The sequence below is a fragment of the Ptiloglossa arizonensis genome, chromosome 3 (assembly GCF_051014685.1).
Source record: "Ptiloglossa arizonensis isolate GNS036 chromosome 3, iyPtiAriz1_principal, whole genome shotgun sequence".
In the NCBI taxonomy this organism is placed as follows: Eukaryota; Metazoa; Arthropoda; class Insecta; order Hymenoptera; family Colletidae; genus Ptiloglossa; species Ptiloglossa arizonensis.
Window position 1 is genome coordinate 25,804,870 of NC_135050.1, and position 22,884 is coordinate 25,827,753.

A 22,884-nucleotide genomic window follows, 5' to 3' on the forward strand; every position below is an offset into this window, starting at 1 on the left:
TATCATTCGACATTTTTTATATATTTTATCCCAAAGAATTTCAATTGCACGATATTCTACGAATCTGCTTAACATTTTCAGAAACATTAGAATCATGTAATTTTGTATTCTTCTCAAGTTTAAATAATAAAACTATTGGCTCGATTTTTAAACGAATTCGTAGTATCGTCGTGATGATGCGTGAAAGATTAAGTAATTTATTTAGAAACATCTACGAAAAAGCGGTTCTCGTTTTTACAGAAATCTGATTGAAATTTAAATTCAATGTATGAATTTTTTAACGAATTCATAGTATTGTAAAAATGCGTGAAAAGTTAATTAATTTATTTAGAAACATCTATGAAGAAGTTTTTACAGAAATCTGATTGAAATTTAAATTCGATTTATTAATTTTTAAACGAATCGATAGTATCGTCGTGACGCTCGGTGTTTGTACAATGCATAATTTTGTTATTCGGCTAACGTACGAAGCAATTTGATTCGCTTTCGTGACGTCACCGCGCGGGGGTTGCCACGAAGGAGGGAAGGGAATTTGAGAATCACTGCGACAGAGATAACCGTGCCACTAATGGACGAAATAGTGGTGGTAGGAGGGATGCTCTCGGTGGTGGTACGCGGAGGCAACGTGCCAGCCGTGAGGGGAGGTAGCCATGAATGAAAGTAGCGCGTATCGATTTACCCGCGCCGCCCTAGATAAAATATGGTAAATAGTGAGCCAAAACGGGCTACGAATGAAGAACGTCATCGCGCATAACGCCGCCTTTTTGGCCGATCGTTTCCACCCATGATTCCTACGTGAACAATTTTCGATAACACGTGCCGTTACGCCTCGTTGGACCTTACAATTTAATTAAAACATCCACCGTTGCAATCCGTAAGAATAGACACCGTCCCAAAGTAACGCCAAACGAACGAAAAATCTCCGTATCGTTCGAAAATGTTCTCAGTTTTCAGTCACGATCGTAAACTCGGTTTCACAATTGAACATCGTTGGAAACATCCACGACAGAATCGGATTTGTTGTTCCCGATTGTCACGATCTGCCACGGAGAAAAAATTTCACAGATTTTCACCAATCTTTTTTCATACTCGCAACAGTTATTGTGCATTTTGTAAAATTAAGAGACAGTAAAAATCGTCGTTACTCGAACGCTGACTTTTAACTTTACGAATCGACGTAGTGTCCACGTTAAGCGATATTTCGCCATGAATAATTTACACAACTCACGTAGTACACAGACATTACGTACCCGCGTTGAAAGCATACGTCATACTTGTAATGTATACATCGCGCGGGGCGCTGTAATAAAAAGTAATTCAAGGTAGCTGCTGATGGTTCTATATAAACAGCCAACTTCGTACGCACGCATTCGACGCGTCCGCAGACGGTAATTACCGTTGTCTGATCTATTATTACCACCTGGATGTAAAACATTATCGTTGGAAAAATGTTTACGCTTTCTGAAAATATGATTCGATGCGACTGCTAAATACGTTCTGCCATTCGGTCCCTGGTTTCAGGGATTGTGTAAACTTTACGACGAGAAAGTGCATTGAAAATAGTTGAAGGACTTTACAAAAACTCATCGGGAAAAATGTAGAACGTCGACGTTACACAGATCAATGGAACGATCGCAGCGCTATATGCGTGTCACTATCTAAAATTATTGTCTCGGGCTGCCGCCATTATCCATTCATGCGATTTGTCCAAGCTCCTTGCACATCAATGGCACCAAAATCTACCATTCAAATAAACCCCCAAACCCTTCACGAAGCGCACAGCTTAGACGCTGGAACATCGTTTAAGATTCAACGAAAAATACGTGCGGAAACACACCATCGCGAGTCATTGATCTCACGAAAGATTTCATGGTGCTCCTTATGCACCAACAGATTGCAAATGCACCCTGTCACGGTCCGACGTGACTGTCAGAAATTCCTTCCGACAGAGAAACGAGAACAATCGACCCCGGAGACGATAATACGACATCCCCGAAATGTTCTCGTCAACTACGTCCGTGTAACGAAACGTCACCGTGACATCTGCTAAAAACCGAATTAACTAACGGTGTGAAAGATCGCTCGTAAATCGATGCACGTAAAATACTTTCGATATGTAACGTGTCTAGTAACGATAGAAAGGTATAGCTGCAACGAAACAAGGCGCAACATCTAAATAGGAAATTTTGCAAGACGATGTTTCGCGATGAATGGATGAAAAATCACCGATGATCACATACCTGGGTCATGACAGGGGTGGTATCTTCATGTTTCGACGGTGGCGAGTTTCAACACGGCTGGGCGTCGATGTGGCGATATATCCCAGTATCGTCGGACAAAAACGACGGCACTGCAATGGTTGACCACCACTTCCACGCCATAACACGTCGTGAAACGCGCGACGGTTTACTCACATGACAGGTCGTGGGGGGATCCGTGAAAATACCGTGTTGAATCGTTGTTGAATGTGGCCGCGTGAGACACGCAAAATATTCACGGATACCGGGTGGTGCACGCGTTCTCTTCGCCAAGTGAAACAGACCGTCCCTCCGACAGCCCCGTGTTCGACGGTGGCTGCGGGATTGTTGGGGGTTCGCTGCTACCGAACGAACGAGAACGAGGAAGAGATTAACGAAGAAAGGTGTGACGTGAGCGAGACGGAGAACGAATGATTCAGTGGTGTGACGCTCCGTGGCGCCACCCTCGACCCTCCTTAGCGCAATACAAATACGACAGAGGAGAACCAATATATCGGGCATTATAATCAGTGGTGGGATCAAAATCGATTGGCATTCGCAAATATCGATCAATTCAGTACCTGATCCTTTCGTGGAAATAAAGTAATACATTCTCATAGAAACCACTGCTATCGAAACATACACGGTTTGAAATATACTTCAAATAGTTCAAATGTAGCGAGCATAAAATCTTTTGGTAATAATATTCAAACTTCATCGAATGCATATGATTAGATACTGCACTTGATAGTGTTGATCAAAGGTTATGAGACAAAATAGTAGATAATATTCCATTTTATCGAGAATTTCACGCAATTATTGCGAGGACATCTGTACCGGCAGAAAGAATACTTTCAAAGAGAGAAATATCATTAATAAAAGATGATTTGTAGACGACTGTGATTGTTAAAAATATAGTGTACAGAGTTGCTTACGACGGTTACTCGAAATATTGTTTAAACTCAAAATATGACAGGATATTTTATATAAAACTTGTTGGTTATGTTCTAAGATAATTAACTTGATCTCTAATACATTGTACGCTTATCTCTTGTGTTCAAAAATATTTTAATTTACAATTTTCACGATTAAATGTATATTACCACTTTTGTCGTACGTCGCCGGAATGAGAAGGCGCAATTACTAATCCTATAGATATCTCATCGTGTATCCGGAGAATTTTATCGACAGAAATTAAACTTTTACTTCTTTCTTGATTAATTAATCCGACTTTAAGGAACTGATTGCAACCATTCTTGATTTTACTTATAAAGGTAAAAAATTAAATAATTTAAACCAGGAATGGAAGCACCTATATCCGGATTGGATTGTCAGAAAGTAACTTTCATTTATTACTAATGTAAGTAAATGAAAGCATACTTTGGTTGCAACTAAGACAAGATTGTATATATGTAAATACAGTAAGATACAAATAATCTCACGAAAGATTTATCGTAACGTTGACATCACAGATTAATTGTACATTACATGATTAAAAAAATACAATACAGAAATCACGATTCTAGATTTCTTTGTTTATGCGTAGTGATAACCAATGTCCAAAAATAACTCATGAAAACCGATATTCTTAAACACTTGATCGCAGTCGAATTTACGAAAATAAAAATAACCTTGTATTTGCAACACAATCAAAGATGTCAATATTTCTCTCGTCGTTTTTATAAAAAACAAAAACTATGCAGAAAGATAGACAGTAGAAAAATTTATTATCTATAAAGCAGGTTATTGTACGATACCAAACGATCGTTCACCATCTACATATTGCTTGAGTGTACAAATTCCGAAGTATAAAGGGTGTCTCCAATAGATATAAACGATAGTCACGATGTTGGAAATGAAAAAGTAATTATTATAAACACAAGAAGAAAAATCTGTAATATTTTATTTTACATTATGAACAATGCTGAACATGTACCAAAGTCATGTATAATATCTATGGTAAGAAAAATATTACATCAAAATTATGGGTTCGTTCAAAAGGTTAACTCTGTTTATTACAAGCTGGAGACAATAATCTATTCAACTTCCATTCCAACTTCATTTGCAAATTCATCAATCGCAGAATTTTCATTATAACCCATTACAAGTTATAAATAATTACGATAAAGAATACAATTTAGAATTTTATCAATCGGTCTTATTTGATCGTGAATATAATTCGATTTATCTTAAAAGATGATTTGTACAATAACAATAAAAAATTATAGCAATCGAAAGTGTAAATGTAACCGATAAGCTTATCTCAAATGTACAGGTGAAAACGTACAGGTGCATAGATTTTAACGGGAGAATATAAACAGAGGGCGCATCTGGGAATGGTGCAGTCTGTCTTTTTGCACGACACGCTGACATCGCAGCTCATCGAACAATCAACCAATTTTTTAACGATTAACATTAGTAATCGAATTTGGTAATGAGATAATTTCATTTTTTCTACGTGAAATTTGAAACTGGTTTAGAACATTGAAAATCATTCGAGAATAATTTATAAATTGGTTATGGTTTGAGTAACAGTGGAAGTCGGTTCTATCGTCAATACATTTCAATCAAATACAAGGGTACGTAAATTGTTCACTAAAAATAGTTTTAGAATATTTACATTTTATGTTACGGAAAAATAGAATTGTATTCAAATTTTATATCACACAAAGTAAGGAGTCTAGTTTGCAATTTTATGAACAAAAATTTGAATATTCCAACAATGTTGAATTCTTCGAGAAATGTTCAGTCATCTTAATTAAAGAATATTAAATAAACTTGAAAGTACAAGAAAAATAAAAATGTTTCTTTGCTTCAAACAGCGAAATCTCTATACAGATGAAATATGAGATTCCATACCTCTTCTCTAGTCTGTATTTTAACAATTTCGACAAATAACATTTCTGCTCTCTACAACGGTTATAACGTCATTTCTTTTAAATAATGACCACGTTTGTCATTATAATAAAAAATATTTCAAATTGTTAGATAAAGAATACTTGAACCATTAAACGTTACAAGCCGCAATTTACGAAATCACAAGTTTTATTGAACGATAATTGAAATGCTTCAAATATTCTTGGACAATCGAGATCAGCTTCAAGAAAATTGAAAATCGAATCAGTAGTCACATTTAATTCGATTCGATTTATTCATACTTATTCACGAAATATTTTTAACTCACTTTATACAAGATTGTCTTATTTATTTACAAATTACGGAGTGATTGAAAGATAATTACGTTTTTTACACATGGCATTAACATTCCTTTAACATTTCATAATCTTCCTCCAAAGAGCATATAGTACATCTGCTTGAAACAAAAACTGACATTTTAAAACAAAAAACTACGTAAAAAGTGACGTTTATTCTACTTTTACAAAAATTACATTTTACAATTACAAAAATAATAGATTACACTTCTATAAAGTCAGTATCGTCAGTCGATAAAGAAATACCGGAAAAGTCAATCGATATCCACGCGATCAATTTTTCCTTTCGATTAGGTAATCAAAATGAAAGTATGGAAAGTAATACCGTTGTAAAACCGGTGGCGATTAAGAATCAAACATGCTGTGCAAAATATTATTACTTTTTCATATTTGGTTAATTTCATTCACATAAATGTTTTCTAGATTAAGTTGAAGTACTCGTGTTCTATTTTACAGTATAATTTCTCAGCAAATATAAGTTTTCAGCAAAATGAAAATAACAATTTGATAAGAATAAAAGGAAGTGTATTTTTACATTTTTAATCCTTTTTTTTAATTTGTTTCATGATAATTATTTTCAAAACATTCTGCGAGCTGACAGTAGTTCTCAAATCCACATCTTGCACGCTCTGAACAGTTATGTTGTTCACTGCCAATCAGTTCATTCCATGTTGAAATCCACGGAACGCGTTTCAGTATTCCCTTCAGGCATTGAAATGTCAAGTTTATCGTCGCGTATGCGCCTTGTATGTAAACAGTTCCAATTGCTTGAATATTTCAAATATTTGTAATGTAAATTTGACGATCTTCAAACGTCTTGAAAATCAATCTAATAATCATCTATACCCTTAATCGCAAAACATTACGAGGTAATGCTACTCTTTCCTCTATCTTATTTGCGACAGTTAAATATGTTTGTTGATTAAAACATTATGCGCAATGCAAATGAGGCCTGTAAATCAAGGATAAACAAACGGCATATAGTTGAATTTGAAGAAATTTGCCAAGTACATACTACGGAGCTAATCCGACACGTACGATAAAACACGATCATTCTAGGTAGCCGAAGACAAAGGAGATCTGCGGATAAAATACTCACAATTGTCTTTCCTAGGCGTAATTGTACCGTAATAGTTACAACGGCGATCAGCGAGTCAGTGTGCAGAGCCTCTCGTCGTGTGTACGAAAGGAAATCAATGCTCACACCACGAACGACAGTGATTGTGTGTAAAAATGAAATGGGGCATTGGGTGAAAGTACTCTTGGCTTGGAGGTCTTATATCAGATCAGTCTGCTAAGAGCCGTGCAGGATGTGGATGGCAATTTTCCTCTGCTCCTAATGACCAGATCTCTTCTAGACTCCGACAGAGTCATGTCTTTTTCTTAAATTTTCTTTGACAAAATTATGCTACCGAAGTCATAGTATAACAATAATCGGTTCAGTGCTTGTGTCAGTGAAAGGAAATAGTAAAAAGAATTGTGCGTTTTTGCAGAATGTTACAGATGGTATGGATATGGTGTTTGCTTGTGTCAGTGGCAGATTTGACATTGGCCCTTGAAAATGGTCTCGTGAACACACCACCCATGGGGTGGCTTGCTTGGGAACGATTTAGGTGCAACACAGACTGCAAAAATGATCCTGAGAATTGTATCAGGTGAGAGTATTAATCATAATGAGTTTTCTTTTTTTTCTTAAATTTCCTATACTTTGTATTTCAAACTGGTTTATTGGTCATTCCTTTATGTTTATAACATTATATTAGTATATTGTTTTAATTTTTAAATGGTATTTTATGATACAACATGATTCTGTATGATAAAGTGAAACTTCATTAGCATCTCTGTTATATCTCTAAATTTAAAGATTAATGGTACAAATTCTATTTATTAGATAAATATCAAATATTAGAATTTGATTTTATTACAAAAACAACTCATATAAATGATTATGTATTAAAAATATAAATATTGTTTGCCTTTTTGATATATAAAAATTTATGCTAGTAGCTGAAAAAATTATAAATATGTCATACTTATGACTACAAAACAGTAGTTGATCAATCATTATTATTGAGAATACAATGCAATATTAAAGCAAAAAATATAATGAGTTTATTTGATGCCTTACTATTTTGAAGTAGATTGTTAAAAATAATGTATATATCCATTTTTATACACACTTAATAACAAAATACTTTTACAAGAGAGTTTATAAATGTTAAGAATTTTTCCAACTGCAAATATATATAGAGTATTTTCATTTATGTACAAATTACAATATCTTAACTTGTAGAGATTAATTAATCATTGTACAGATAAACAATAGTTATCACATAGTAAATTTGTTTTTGAAGTTATTTGTTCAAAATTATGTAGCACCATTAATTATTGTTGATAACATTAATTGTCAGAGATTTGAAAGTAAAGTAAAAGTCATACTGCTGTACATGTACTCATGTTTCATAAATATGTAAATATTATAATATTCTAGAGAAAATTACAGTTATTTTTGTTTCATAAAGTATCAATTAAATGAGAATTAGTTAACATAAAACATAAACCAAAGCTGTGTGACCTTAAGAATGATTCTTAATCATTTTATTTAAAGCTGTGTCATAGTTATGTAAATTTATATTCCTATTCAAGGTTATATTACTAACAAAAGATAAATACGTAATGAGTGAAGCATTTCTTAAAGAGAAATACAATTGTTATAATAATTATATGTTAATAATGGAAACATCTTTGAGGGACAGAATATTATATATTTCAATATTGCATATTTTATGTAAATATATTTTGTCATTAAAAAAATCATCTGATACAATTTAAAAAAAAAAACTTACTCTATTATATTGCTTAAAAATTAATTTTCACACTTTATAGTGATCGACTCTTTCGCACAATGGCAGACATTATTGTAGCAGAAGGTTACGCTGCAGTTGGATATGAGTATGTTAATATTGACGATTGTTGGTTGGAAAAAGATAGAGACCCCACTGGTCAACTTGTACCAGATAGACAAAGATTTCCATATGGCATGAAAAGTCTTGCAAATTACGTACGTTTCAATCATTTTTTTAAACCTTCTCTAATCAAATTATAATCTTACATTTCTCTATTTTGTCTATAGATTCATTCAAAAAATCTTAAATTTGGAATTTATGAAGATTTTGGTAACTATACATGTGCTGGTTACCCTGGAATATTGGGGTACTTAGAAACTGATGCACTTACTTTTGCATCTTGGGATGTAGATTATGTAAAATTAGACGGATGTTACTCACATCCATCTGAAATGGACAAAGGTACGATAAAACTAAATAACAATTACATACTTAGTTTAGAATAAATGCCGTCCAAAAATATTTAGGCTTATAATTTTTAAAATACTTCAGGATATCCTGAGTTTGGATTCTACTTGAACCAAACTGGTCGACCTATGGTATATTCTTGTAGTTGGCCAGTTTATCAAATTTATGCTGGTATGCAGGTTGGTATTGTTATAATACTATCATAAGAATAAACATTACATTATCATTAAATTTATACCTACAATTTTAAAGGTCAATTTTTCTAATAAATTTTAAGTCATGAGATTCTACATTGAATAAAATTTCAGCCAAACTATACTTCCATAATAGAAAACTGTAATCTTTGGAGAAACTTTGACGATATACAAGACTCATGGAATAGCTTAGAAACGATCATAGATTATTATGGCAACAATCAAGATTCGATCGTACCAAACGCTGGACCCGGACATTGGAATGATCCTGATATGTTAATTATTGGTAATTTTGGATTGAGTTATGAACAAAGCAAAACACAAATGGCTTTGTGGGCTATATTGGCTGCGCCTCTACTGATGTCCGTCGATCTGCGAACCATTAGACCTGAATACAAAGCTATTTTACAAAATAGGAAAATTATTGCTGTAGATCAAGATCCATTAGGTATACAGGGTCGACGCATCTACAAAGTTAGTAAATTCAGCATGTATTAAAATGAATTGGTGTTCCTTAATGTGAAACATCCATCAAAATTGAATTGAATGAAAAAATAAGCACTGCATATACTTTGCAATGTGATAGTAAGAATTGTATTTTACTCTTTCAGCATAAAGGCATCGAAATCTGGGCGAAGCCAATTACTCCCGTCTATCAGAATTACTACTCTTACGCCATAGCGTTCATAAATAGGAGAACAGACGGAACACCTTCCGATGTATCCGTTACACTAAAAGAACTTGGACTACAGTATCCTGGAGGATATAATGTAGAAGTATGTATTTATAAGTTCATTGATTTTTCTTTTTTTAATTAAGTTGAAAAAACTTTAATTGTGCGTGTTTTAGGATTTATATGAAGATGTAAACTACGGCATTTTAACAGCGCAAACGAAAATAAAAGTTAAAGTGAATCCATCTGGAGTTGTGATACTGCGGTGCGATTTGCACTTAGATGATATTTTCGATACGAATCAATTTTCACAATACTCGCCATCAAATCAACTCTTCAAAGTCAGACAGAATTCGTTTCAGTAACATGATTTAAACATTAACAAATTTTTAACTGTAATTTACCTTTTTTTTTGTAATACTTGACAACACAATGTTACCATACTTTGTTAAGAAAGTAGAAAATAAAGAATTTTATAATCTATCAGATTAAAATTTTTGTAAGTATCAAGAAAAGGCCCGTTAGAATATTTGGTTTACATAGAAAATACATAACTTCACCATTTACAACAACTGCAGAAATAATAAAAAATGTATTGAAATCAGTTTTAAATCAATTTCTGGATACGCACCACGTGTACGCGTTATCAAACATACGTTGCCACGGTGAAACTATATACTTATTCCAATCTGTTGGTTTCCAAGGCCATTGCCACATTTGCGTACATCGCTCAGGATGTGGCATCATCGCCAAGTGTCGACCGTTCACAGAGCAAATACCAGCAATGCCATCTATGATAAATCATAAATATTGTATACATATTTATAATATTATATTACGTGAAAGAAGCATGCAACAAACTCTTACCGATACTTCCATTAGGGTTAAGAGGATATCGTTCAGTTGAATTGCCGTAATCGTCCGTGTATTTAATAGCCAAGCAGTGATTTTCTTTCAGTTTCTTTAAAACTTCACTGGTACGGAAAGTGAATCTCCCTTCGCCGTGAGCAATCCATACACCTAAAACGCTGTTTTCCATTCCACTTAACATAATCGATGGTGACTTATCAATTCTGACGGTACTCCATCGACACTCAAATCTTTCTGATATGTTGTGATCTAAGAAAATGTCTGATTCTCTGACATCACCTGTAACAGAATAAAAATAGTTAGAAATGTTATCTGTACTGGAAAATTGTATAAGCACAACCTTTTTTCATATTGAATATATTTTATTAATAAAAAGAAACGTGCCAGTTTCGTTTCCTATCCATCCTAGCAAAGACATTAATTGACATCCATTACAAACTCCTAAACTGAATGTATCTTTGCGAGAAATAAATGTTCTTAATTGTTTTTGTAAAAATGGGTTGAACAAAAGGCTTGCAGCCCAGCCTTTGGCAGAGCCTAGAACATCTGAAATTACAAATTACTTTAATTCTGATAAATTTTTATTTAAAGTAATTAAAAACTGTTGGGTAAATTACCTGCATAACTGAAACCACCAGGAAATATGACACCCTTGAATCTATCAAACGTGACTTTGTTTTCCAACAAATCTTGCATTGTAACGTCCCAAACTTCAAAACCAGCCTGTACCAATGATGCCACCATTTCTCTGTCACCGTTTATGCCTTCTTCTCTTATCACAGCAACCATGATGTTTGCTATATAAATAAGACGAAATATAAAATATATTGGAAAGTATTACAAGATTTATGTTAAATTGTTTTAATTGAATTTTTACGAACAAGATAGATTATTTTGAACCTCAATAGGTCTGATTTCAGGATCAAACGTTAACTTGTAAGTGGGCGCAGTTCTGTCTTTCAATCCATTGAACTCTTCCAATGCGCATTCAACATTCGTTTGTCGACGTTCTAACTGGTAACTAGTTTCTTCCCACAGAGACATTAAACATAAAACTGTTGAATCCAAAACTGTTTTTTCCCGTACTTTGATGTTTATCTAAAACAGTTAAATAAACACAACATAAATAACAAATGTCTATGTTCATAATTTTATATGAAACACGGAATGCGTACTTTTGATAACAATCCAAAGTCTCCTGATCGTCCAATTAAATATACGGGAACATTGAACTGTTTAAATACATCTAACGCGTAATTGTAATTTTCTTCATCAACTTCTAATATCCATCCTACTTCTTCAGTGAATAAAACTTCGATAGGCAATCCCAATTTGTGAGAAATATTAACATTTATTCCAGAAATACCAGCGAAACACATTTCAAGAAGGCACGTGATAAGTCCGCCATCACTGATATCATGACCAGCTAATATCTTTTCCTCTATTGTAAGAAGGATAATATTAAACATGACTTATTTTTCTGAAATGTATAGAAATGATTCTAACAGATGGTGTTACTCAACGTCACCTGCAATCAAACGTTGCGTGGCATTAAAAGCATTTTTTAATAGGTCAGCGCATTGCATATCTGGAACATCATTACCAAGAGACTTATAAACCTGAGTCAAAGCCGTACCACCAATTCGACTTTTTCCGTTTGATAAATCCACGAATAATATACAACCACTCTTTCCTATTGCAGGTGCTTTTAAATCGGGTGTTACTACCTACAATATAATGGTAATAATGACAATTGAATATAAATATGCAGCTAAAAAGTGTTAAGCATTAGATTTAACTTACTTGCCGAATGTCGGGACAAGGAGCATAACAAGAAATTACAAGTGTTCCTGGTGCTTTAACAACATCTTTATCAATTCGAGCAGCCATACTCAAAGAATCCTTTCCTCCGTCAATCGCAATTCCAAGTTCGTTCATGATCAAACACATAGCGGAACATGCATCGTATAGTGCAGCACCTTCTCCTGGTAATTTAGCAGCCCACATCCAATTCCCACTACATTTAACATCCTAAAACCATAAAATATAAACTAGATTAAAAAAAATATGCATTTCATTGAATTCGTGTTTGATTTAAATTAATATAACATTAATACTTGTATGTTTGAGATATGTGCAAAGACCAAGTTACTTAAAGCTTCTGCTACGGTCATACGAGCTCCAGCTGCTGGATTCACAAGACCTTTTATCGGCTGTTCTCCGATAGATGTTGCTATACCAGCCTATGTAGCAAAATATAAGTAAATAAAAAATGATGAAGAAAACTGTTGTATGGTACAACTTTCTGTTCTCATATATTTCTTTACCGTAGTGAAATGAGAAACTGCAGCTACAGCAACGTCAGCAAGAGGAGTGTGCAAGGGACCAACACACTGTTGCTGTGCAATCAATCCAGTAACACAACGATCAACTTTATTAGTTAAGTATCGTTTGCTTCCTACTGAAAGCAAACGTAGGACTCTTTCTAAAGCAGAGTGTACAGTTAAATCCGTTGGTAGTGAGAAAGAAGGTAATCGTGTCGGTTGTCTTTGAAGATTAAAGGTCTGCGAAAACATTAAAATGTATGTAATTTAAGTTTTGTTAAACATTTACTCATTCAAAGTATCGCATCATTTATACGTACTTACCTTACGAGGCATTTTACCAAGTACTAAATTTAAATCTAAATCAACCGGATGTCGCACTTTATTTTCATAATCCTTATTTAAGTACTTAGACGTGTCGCCATCATTTTCTTCGGATAGAATGATATTTCCATTTCCCGTAACTGTTCCCACAAAATTAATAGGACACTTTTCTCGTGCTGCTATTTCTTTGAGCAAGCTACTATCCTCTGGCTTACATAAAATCGCATCATTTTCTTGATATTCAGCACCCCATAATTCTAAGGTACTGATGCTTGGGTCACCTAATTCAAACTTCTTTGTGAAGATAACAGCACCCGCAGGTTCTACCAATTCTTTTATAACATTACCTAACATTGTTTTAAACATTAATCAATAATACATTATATACAGTTATGATTACATGAAAATATTTCTTACCATTGCCTCCAGCTCCTTGGTCATGTATACTGAGTACTGGATTTTTTCGACCCATTTCAGTGCATGCGCGAACTACTCTGTTTAATTTTTGTTCCATTTCAGGATCACCTCGTTGCACTGCTCCAAAATCCAATTCTGATTTATTATCACCTTGTACCTAACAATACTTTGTTTTTAATTGATCATTAAGAAGAAAGTACAAGACCTGACGATTACATTATCATAAACAATTTATATTTACCTCAATAGAACTTGCTGCACCACCTCCCACACCAATTCTATAAACAGGACCACCAATTTTAACAACTTCCATACCTGAAATAATAATTTTTTATATTTATAATGTACAATGTATATAATAATCTGATATGCAATTTTTTTTACCTTTTTGTGCTGTAACTTTCTGCGACATACAAGAATCCATTGTGCCCAGTCCTCCACTAAACATTATGGGCTTAATCCATTCACGTCGTACACCTACATTATCCATTATACCAAAAGAACGAGTAAAACCAGATACAAGTGGTTCTCCAAACTTATTGCCATAATCGGATGCACCATTACTAGCTTCAATTATAATTTCCAATGGACTGGCCATATTACTAGGATATGGTACATCCTTCTGCTCCCATGGAAAATCATATCCTAAACAGGAAATAAAAAATTTAATAAACATAGTTAATTATATTAAATGTATGTAAATTTTTAAAAAGTACAACGAACCTGGAATATGCAGATTACCAACAGAATAACCTGCTGTTCCAGCAATATAATATCCTCCTCTACCTATACCTTGAATATCTCGTAATCTTCCTCCAGTTCCAGTCGTAGCTCCACTGTAAATTATAATGTTTGTAAGATATATTACAATTTCTTTAGTAAATTTTTTGATTATTTACCTGAATGGAGCAACACCAGTTGGAAAATTGTGAGTCTCTGCAGTAAATATAAGATCCCGATCTACATTTTCTATACAAAACGGACTACACTTATGTGTTTCATTTGGTCGAAGTGCTTTTACTTGATATCCCTTAATTGCACTACTATTGTCACTAAACTTAATTGTATTGTTTGAATTAGAATAGTTCTGTGTCTCTATAATCATATCAAGTAACGATTTTTTCATCTCTTTGCCATCAACAATCATACAACCTTTGAAAAACCAATGACGACTATGTTCACTATTAGACTGGGCCAAATCAAAACATTCAACACTAGTTGGATTGCGCTTTAATTTGTTGAGAAATAAGTCTGTGTAAAAATCTAAGTCCCAGTTGTCAAATGCTAAACCTATACAAATAATAAAGAATATAATGTCTCTGATAAAATAATGTATTTTATTTTACTATAAATATATACCCAATTTTAAATTCACTTCTTCCAATGCTTTTCGCCCATCTTTCAAAATATCTACTTCAAACCATTTTTCAGGCCTGAAACCATGATCAAACGTTTCTATTGGTTTTATGTATCTGCATTCAGTCATTTTATCATGTAATATGTTTATTATCTGTAAAAAAATGAATACAAAAGTATGCATTACTAGTATCACAAATACTATTATGAATTTTTTATACATACAGCATTTTCAACTTCCTTTTCAATCAGTCCATTATATTTGATACAATATCTAGTTGCTACTTCTATTCTTGTTATTTTATATATATTTACAGATTTACAAATTGATACTGCATTGCTGGAAAATGCTGTAGAAAAATTCAACCTGTAATAGTAAGAAAAATTGATTACTTTTACTTTCCACAATATTATAAGATGAGTAATTTTCTTTTATTTATTTTATTTTACCTTGGACCAATTTCAATAATCAAATTATTATCTAACTTCTCATCAAATACACTACAAGTCTGTAAATTGTGTTGCTTGAATGGAGAAATTAAAATCCACTTCAACAGTTTTATTTCTTCTTCACTTAAAGGTTCATTGATTTCAATATAATAGCACAATTCAGTTTCCAAACCAATTATTGAATTTGATATTTGAGCCACATTATTGAATTTGTTTTTAAGTTGGCCTGACTTTAAACCAGGTACTTTATAGAATTTTATAATACTCATGGTCTGAAAGTCAGAAATCACAAAATAATAAAATTTACAGCAGAATGGAACAAACAATGCAAAATGAAAATATTAAAGCATAGAAACACAGATAAATTATAGTACTAAATTGATACTTTACATTTACATTCACTTAGACCCCCTGGTCAACTATAAAAAGTATTATTGTGTTATCTTAGTTTATCAGTATGGTAATGACAAAATAAAATACCCGCGTCATAATTACAAAACCAAATAGAGTTTAAGCTGAGGTCAAAAGGACATATTGCTCAATAATACTCTTATCTTCCTTGACATTATGTATGTTTTCATATTTTCCTAGACTTTTAAAATATTGTAATAACTTTATTAGATTTATTTTTGATGATATTAATGCATAGTTCTTAGATAATTCATTATTTAAGGACAATGCATTAATATCATTGAAAATGAATTTATTTATGATTGCTACAAAAATATTGATATCAAATCTGAATTTCTTTCAATAAATGTAATTATTATTTTACAACATTTACGTCATGATTTTATAACTAATTTACTATCATTCTAATGCAAAAATAGATTAATGTATATAATAATAAGGATGAAATTAAATTCAGAATAGTAAATAAATTTGATTAATTAAACAATTTTTATAAGTTGTTTTATAGATTATTTTTAATATGTTATAATTTAATAAATTTAATAAATATAATTTTGTTTCAATCCATTATATATTATTCTTAATATGATTCATTTGAATGCAATAAATTCTATTACAAAATTTTGCCGCCGTGGTACACACATATGTAACTCTGAAACACAGTTATATATGTATACAATTTTATCGCAACAAATGATCATCGTGTCAGAATTATATTAAATTTTTTCAACGATTAATTACTACAAAAAAATTAATATATTTGCTTTTGAATATGTGCCTAATGTTATGTTTATGAATATATGTTTGAAACAGATTTAAATATAATAAAATTGCTTTTCTTTGTTAACAGTTAAAAACAAATTTATTTATTATTAACAAACGTTTCACTTACGGTATTAAATATACAATATGAAAGCCTTTTATAGATATACTAACCCAATAGGTTCTTTACGTGTTACAGTGAAATTATTAAAATTTATAAAATGATACATAACCTTGACGTTTGTATCATTCCTTGCCACGTGCCTTTCTCATACTTTTCTACCTGCCGATAAATTATTATATGTACTTTCTTGTAGATAATTTGTCTTCATTGAATCATGAAATTTAAACGTTGCTGAAATACACTAATTATTTAATTCACTTAATAAGACTAATATAAATGAATTGTTATAGTTCAAATTATTTAATACTTTGTAGTCAATACACAAATGTTCAATCCATCGTTTGATACATTATTTTGTAATAATTATCATTATATTTTTTAATAGTTTCTAAATAAATATACGAACAAATTAAAACAAGTAATTGTGTGAATTTTTATTTATTCTAATTTTATTCGTAGAATTATTATTTTTTTTTTGTAGAAATGAATATATCTTCACAAACAACCTTAACCCATACATTTTGGCAAGCATGAGTATTCCGAAATTCACATTATACGTAAAAAGTATTAAATGAATTCATGCATACCAACAAATAATTAAAACATTCACAATACAGTGACTGTGCTTAAAAAAATATTTCTTATTTAAATTATCTATCCAAGGAAATCGTAATTAGAAACGTCTTCAAACTGTTGATTTTGTGGATTTCCAGGAGCCATTGGTCTTGTTGTCATTTGTCCTCTGGCACTTACAATTTGTTGCTGTAGCCCAAGTACTTGTCTATATGGAGGTTGTGGCTAAAACAAAAAATTCGTTCATGTTTTTAATTAAATTGAATGCTCACTATGCAATTTTACAACGAATTCATAAATACACGATTTCATACTTGTTGCAATAAATGCCTAAGACCCATATTTGAACCGGGTCGCATCAATCTTGGTGCATTTGCTTGTTGATTTGTCATGCCCGCAGGATTGAGAGCTCTTTGCGCTTGCTGAGCCTATAATAAAACTTTTATTTTATGTCTTTTCTTCTGAATAAAAATGTACATTACAATTTCCAATAATTCTTAAAAATATTTCACCTCCATCTGTTGTTTGTACTGCATTTCCTGTTGTTGTGCTACTTCTAGATTTTGTTGAATCTATAAAATTAATTAAGCGTGAGAATTGACATTTTAATTTTTTTGTTATCCCTTTTGATTTACTTACATTTACTTCCAGCTGTGATTTATATTGCGCCTCTTGTTGCTGCGCAGCTTCCAACGTTTGCCGTAACTGTTGAATTTTCAATAAATTTTGATGCCTAGCGATTTCTATATCATCAAACGGTGGTCTTTGTTGTCCTATCATCGTGCCAGAAGCTGTAGCAACTTGGGGACCAGTAATTGCACCACTCTATCAGTACATTAATTATAACAAATACTTTATTTTATAGTATATTTAAATAAAAAGTTGTAGTTTTTCATCTACATATAAATCTATATATATGTGATATATAGATAATAGATGATAATTACTTTTAATTTCTAATATCACCAGTATTATCTGCTTAAATTTACTAAATTTATTGTGCGATAGGTTTTACCTGCATAGTTATTTGATTCTGAGGACCACCAGATGACGTTAACGTTTGTTGCGGATTATTTGCAGCGACAACATTTTGCGTTATTTGTCCTCCTCCCATTGCTATAGTGTTCGTCTGAGACATAAGAATACCTCCTTGGGACGTACCCGTAGTGGGCATGGGTCCAGTTAATGCATTTCCTTGTCCAGCTCCAGCCTAAAATGTCTAATTGTTACATTTCTACTCTTATAAACTCCATTAATACTCCACTTAAGAATATAAATTTATGCTAACTTGTCCCTGTCTCATAGAAGCATGTGATGTCTTTTGTTGTTGAATCACTTTTCGAAGACGATCTACAAAACCTGTCTGATCATTTGGAATGAATCCTAAATATGTTCTCTTCTCAGCCGTATACAGAAGAATAAGTACTTTTATGTCACAAGTCGACGTTGGCGGTAAAAGGGTGAAATGAACGCAACCCGCCTAAAAAGTTACTCCCTTATCAATGACTTGCAAGAATATTTCTTTAAATATACATAATATTGCATACTAACGAATCCAGAACTCATAACTTTCGTCAAAGACTCAAGTGCTTCGCAAGGCGTCGGATGAAAAAGAACGGACTTAGAGTTTTTTAAATAAGATCCGCCAATATTGCCTATAAGTTGTTTAGGCATTAACTGCATAAGCAATTTTTGTGGCCAAGTATCAGCTTTCCTAAGATGCATCAATTAAATATATTGTATTATCTTGATGAAAACATTGATATTTTTACAATTATGAAACAAGAACTTACAATTCTGGATCTCCATCTTTGGAATTTGCAGAAACCTGACAGGGAAGATGTCTGGTTTGCTTTTGCGCATCTGCAGGAATTTTAGCTTTTTCAACCCATTCAATAATACCCTGCCATATAGTATGTCTTTCACGTGGCACAGCAATTTGTGGACCAGCTACAGGGCCAGCAGATACATTACCCTTTAACATTTATATTCTTGCTCAATCAAATATTTTCTACATGTAAGTTAATAAAAGAATTTAAATATATTTCTTGAAAATATTACCTGTGCTTGAGAATGTGGCACTTGTTGCTGTTGAGTAACTGATGATACAGACGACTGTGTCTGGGAAGCGGTAACCGTTTGCGGTACTTGGGTCGGTATAGACTGACTAACACACGATACTGTAAGTTGTGGTCCACCTTGTCCATGAGGTTGTTGTGCTGACATAGGCATTGAAGCTTGTTGTTGAACATTTTGTTGTTGTTGCTGTTGCTGCTGCTGCTGCTGCTGCTGTTGTAACTGCATTGTAAATCTTACTTGCTGTTGCTGTGTCAGTTGTTGCTGCTGCTGTTGCTGTTGCTGTTGTTGTGCATTGGCAGCCATGACATTGCTATTAGTTACTGAAAATGTAAATAACATGTTATAGTTACACTCTTGGAAAAACATTAATATTTAATAAATTTAAATGCAATTAAAACTTAACAAATCCATTGATCACAAAATATCTTACTACCATCCATTCTTTGTCCAAATGGAGTTACATTAAGTCCCAAGGAAGGAGGTTGATTTAATTGTGCTATTAATGCACTGCTTTGCGTATTTGCTGCACCAGTAGTTCCTTGTGTCACAAACGGCCTCCATCTATTATGACCTACTCTTGCAGCTACAGCTGTTGGATGATAAGTTGGTGGAGCAGATATTTGAGGTATTTGAGGATTGTAAGGAGGTCGTCCAGCATTCATAGCAGCTGCTATTGGAGCTACAGTTTGGTGAACTGAAGTAATATTTTGAGGTGTTTGATTTCTATATGGAGGACCTTGCGATTGGGTCGGTTGAGTTATATTTTGTTGAACTTGATTCGTATTTGGACTGTCATTGCTTTGCAATGGACTTAGTGGAATTTGTGCAGCAGTACCCGGAGTATTATGAACAGCTCCACCAATTGGAGGACTAACAGGTCTTTCTTTTAAATTGTAGTTACGTAATAGCACTAAATGTCGTGGATCTTTAGCATAATTTTTGGTTTGTGATGACTGCAGATCTCCTCCAGCCTTTTCAAATAATTTAAATAATGCAGGTATTTTTCTAGGCGATAATATCGAAAGATTGATATTTCTCTGGAAAAGAACATTCTTATGTAAATTTAATTTATGTTTAACAATCAAATTATTCATTTTAATATACCTCTTGATAAAGACCAGCCAATTGTTCTACAGTGTGACCAGCAAATTTATACGATTCTTGTATGAGTGTCTGATATGGAGGAGAATTACAAATCAAAATGCAATGTTTCTGTGATGCTGTATTGGGTTCACGTCGTAACTGCAAGTCTTCGAAACATTGCAACCCAGTGGCAAGACCTTCTCCAATATTTGCATAAGATTCTCCCTTCCCACCAACCATTCTTTTTACATACAAAAGATCTTGCAAATTTAAACACTTATTAAGAGGAATAAAAAAGTATATGTTGATACTTTACTTACTCTAATTTATCTAAAACAAGTAGTAATTTGTGAGGATTTGCATATGGTCCAAAAGTCTCTGTACATGGTGCTGGTAAGCAATCAGCAGCATAATATACCACTATACCGTATAATGTTGCGCTATTCTGTTAAATAAAATTCAATTTGATTAAAAACATTAAAATTTAAAATGTAGGAGTTTATAATATTCGTTATACCTCAGAAACATATTCTCTATCTTCAATAGGACCTTGATTAAAATACCTTTAGGATATAATATAACCTTAGATTAATATGTAACTGTATAAATCAAATATCTTTATGAATACAAGAGACTATTTACAACTTACTCAAGTGTTGGAAGGAGGTAATTTGTTCTAAGGTCATTGAGATAAGCTCCATTAACAGCTGTTCCTTCGATAACAAATATAACATCGGCTTGTATGCCATGTTCTGTAGGACCTGCTACCATTTTTACTTTATGATATAAAACAATTTCACCAAGAATATTTAAAAAACATGAAAGTCTATATATTTTACTTCTACAAATTATGGTCTAGTCTTAATAATAAAGTACATTTAGTCAGAATTTTAAATATTGTTTTAAACGTTTAAGAATATTGTTTAGATCAACAGAGTAAGCAGAAGTTTTATAATATATATATACATATATATAAATCTCCTTAATATCGCGCTTTTGATTAATTACATTGGTGTCACGTAATACTAGATTTATGAAGCATTTAAAAAGCAAATATTAACATCACTGAATTTCACTCTCTCTTTATTTCTTCATTAATTTTAGTATATTTACTTCCGTTAAATACAACAGCTGATATTTTTAAGGAATCGACGATTAAGTCATAACTTTGTAGGTTAAATTCATTCGTTATAATTTTTCCAAATATTAATTAGTAGTAACTCATTGTATTGAATCACTAGTCAAATGTAAAGTGACGTTCTATACTAATAGAATTTTATTTATTAATAATATTACAGTGTCCGTAATAAAACACTTAAATATGATTCATAATAAACCATCACATCTTGTTTGAAAGGATCACTTTTAAATTCATTCTAGGTGGTTGGCAATATGCGTACTGAAATACGTAACATGTATATATGATACAAATAATGCAAAGAAGTATACAAAGGATACTGGTTGACAGTTTCAGTTCCCTCCGCCTATAAACACTCCGTACTTAACTATATTCACTAATCATTTTACAAAAATACATTCTCTCTTATAATTTCACTATTACTTAAAGTATTTATGAAAACAAACTTCTAATATTATCTAAACTAACAATGGCCAAATTGCGCATAATAGGATACACAACGAATCATGGAATTCATTCAACAGTTATGTATATGTGTACTCATGCTTCGGATAACTTCAGCGAGTCGGGAAAGAGTGTAAGGCTTTCTTTCTCGTTTTTGAATGTTTAAAGGAAGTAATAATCAAACAATACTTGGAAACTTTCATATTTTGTATAGAAAAAGAAGGTTTCAAGGAAAATGAAAGCAAAGGAGAGAAAATAATTATCAAGGACAACTTGTGGGTATCGATTATCGATAGACATTTATCCGTGACAATTACTTTTCTACCACCTGCCTCAGTTACCCCAACAACTAATAAAATTTTCCAAGTTTTACAGAGTACAGATATTTATATATGATACTTTTAAAACTAACTTAATCTAAGCTTAAAACTAAAGTTCTCGCGGCAGCTGCGATGAAGACCTTTTCGTTCTTCGTTTTTTGTTTTCCGTTTTCCGATATACCTAACTGAGGTAGTCAAATTTAATTTATAATAAATATTAAATAAGTCAAGATATAATTGTTCATACAGTAACAGAGAAAATAAACGAAACAGTGATACAAAAATAAACATGGGAAACAAGTACAAATTATCATAAAGAAGTACAGTAAATAGAGAATTAGCAGTCATACAAATTCGAGACACAAATAAAAATATGGAAAGGAAAAATTAATCTCAATATCTTACTATAAATTACCTCCATTCAGTATTATATCTAACTGAATAAACATAAAAATTCAAGGGACAATGAAAAAGTAAAAATAAAAATTAAATGAAATGTTATAAATCCTCTTCGTTCGATGTAATGCTTAGCTATGGAGTAGGAGAAACATTCATAATAAAGACATTGTTGAGCGGTGT

At 32.4% G+C, this 22,884-nt stretch overlaps 4 protein-coding genes across 17 annotated transcripts in view; 1 reads left to right on the forward strand and 3 right to left on the reverse strand.

Annotated features, from left to right (window-relative positions):
* The window catches only part of Fid (class I SAM-dependent methyltransferase fire dancer), a 63,445-nt gene extending 60,826 nt beyond the window's left edge, over positions 1 to 2,619 (reverse strand). The window contains exon 1 of the mRNA XM_076306968.1: positions 2,241 to 2,619. The gene's annotated coding sequence lies outside the window, so the exon portion shown is untranslated. The remainder of the gene's footprint in view (positions 1 to 2,240) is intronic.
* The window catches only part of LOC143144511 (alpha-N-acetylgalactosaminidase), a 23,384-nt gene extending 12,534 nt beyond the window's left edge, over positions 1 to 10,850 (forward strand). Inside the window, exons 1-9 of one of the 10 annotated variants that reach the window (XM_076306997.1) lie at positions 6,339 to 6,483; positions 6,564 to 6,722; positions 6,943 to 7,104; positions 8,336 to 8,510; positions 8,583 to 8,757; positions 8,848 to 8,942; positions 9,072 to 9,431; positions 9,569 to 9,733; positions 9,807 to 10,849. In XM_076306997.1, the coding sequence (XP_076163112.1) occupies positions 6,646 to 6,722; positions 6,943 to 7,104; positions 8,336 to 8,510; positions 8,583 to 8,757; positions 8,848 to 8,942; positions 9,072 to 9,431; positions 9,569 to 9,733; positions 9,807 to 9,995 (1,398 nt within the window). In that variant the 5' untranslated portion in view covers positions 6,339 to 6,483; positions 6,564 to 6,645 and the 3' untranslated portion in view covers positions 9,996 to 10,849. The other 9 variants (XM_076306995.1, XM_076307001.1, XM_076307002.1 and 6 more) reach the window with 9 other exon arrangements.
* On the reverse strand, positions 10,204 to 15,885 carry Pfas (phosphoribosylformylglycinamidine synthase). 2 transcript variants are annotated; one of them, XM_076306965.1, is made up of 20 exons: positions 15,762 to 15,885; positions 15,372 to 15,643; positions 15,147 to 15,288; positions 14,925 to 15,075; positions 14,465 to 14,855; positions 14,289 to 14,401; positions 13,950 to 14,210; positions 13,807 to 13,880; positions 13,566 to 13,722; positions 13,149 to 13,495; positions 12,828 to 13,064; positions 12,618 to 12,743; positions 12,304 to 12,531; positions 12,029 to 12,227; positions 11,676 to 11,941; positions 11,382 to 11,598; positions 11,118 to 11,297; positions 10,885 to 11,046; positions 10,498 to 10,779; positions 10,204 to 10,421 (listed from the first exon to the last, which is right to left on the reverse strand). In XM_076306965.1, exons 2-20 carry the CDS (start codon positions 15,638 to 15,640, stop codon positions 10,243 to 10,245), a joined length of 3,981 nt encoding a protein of 1,326 aa, XP_076163080.1. In that variant the 5' UTR covers positions 15,641 to 15,643; positions 15,762 to 15,885; the 3' UTR covers positions 10,204 to 10,242. The 2 variants fall into 2 exon arrangements, with proteins under 2 accessions (XP_076163080.1, XP_076163082.1); XM_076306967.1 differs by lacking the exon at positions 15,762 to 15,885 and having other exon boundaries at positions 15,372 to 15,655.
* A 1,176-nt stretch (positions 15,886 to 17,061) lies between these two features.
* Positions 17,062 to 22,073, reverse strand: LOC143144503 (mediator of RNA polymerase II transcription subunit 25). 4 transcript variants are annotated; one of them, XM_076306976.1, is made up of 15 exons: positions 22,010 to 22,073; positions 21,053 to 21,167; positions 20,921 to 20,966; positions 20,724 to 20,848; positions 20,425 to 20,644; positions 19,754 to 20,357; positions 19,303 to 19,640; positions 19,035 to 19,216; positions 18,793 to 18,955; positions 18,530 to 18,721; positions 18,257 to 18,451; positions 17,881 to 18,066; positions 17,754 to 17,813; positions 17,556 to 17,669; positions 17,062 to 17,466 (listed from the first exon to the last, which is right to left on the reverse strand). In XM_076306976.1, the coding sequence occupies exons 1-15, from the start codon at positions 22,056 to 22,058 to the stop codon at positions 17,323 to 17,325; spliced, it is 2,733 nt and encodes a 910-aa protein (XP_076163091.1). In that variant the 5' UTR covers positions 22,059 to 22,073; the 3' UTR covers positions 17,062 to 17,322. The 4 variants fall into 4 exon arrangements, with proteins under 4 accessions (XP_076163091.1, XP_076163093.1, XP_076163089.1 ...); XM_076306974.1 differs by having other exon boundaries at positions 17,064 to 17,466; positions 19,751 to 20,357; XM_076306978.1 differs by lacking the exon at positions 22,010 to 22,073 and having other exon boundaries at positions 17,063 to 17,466; positions 21,053 to 21,426.
* Between the last annotated feature and the right edge of the window lie 811 nt (positions 22,074 to 22,884).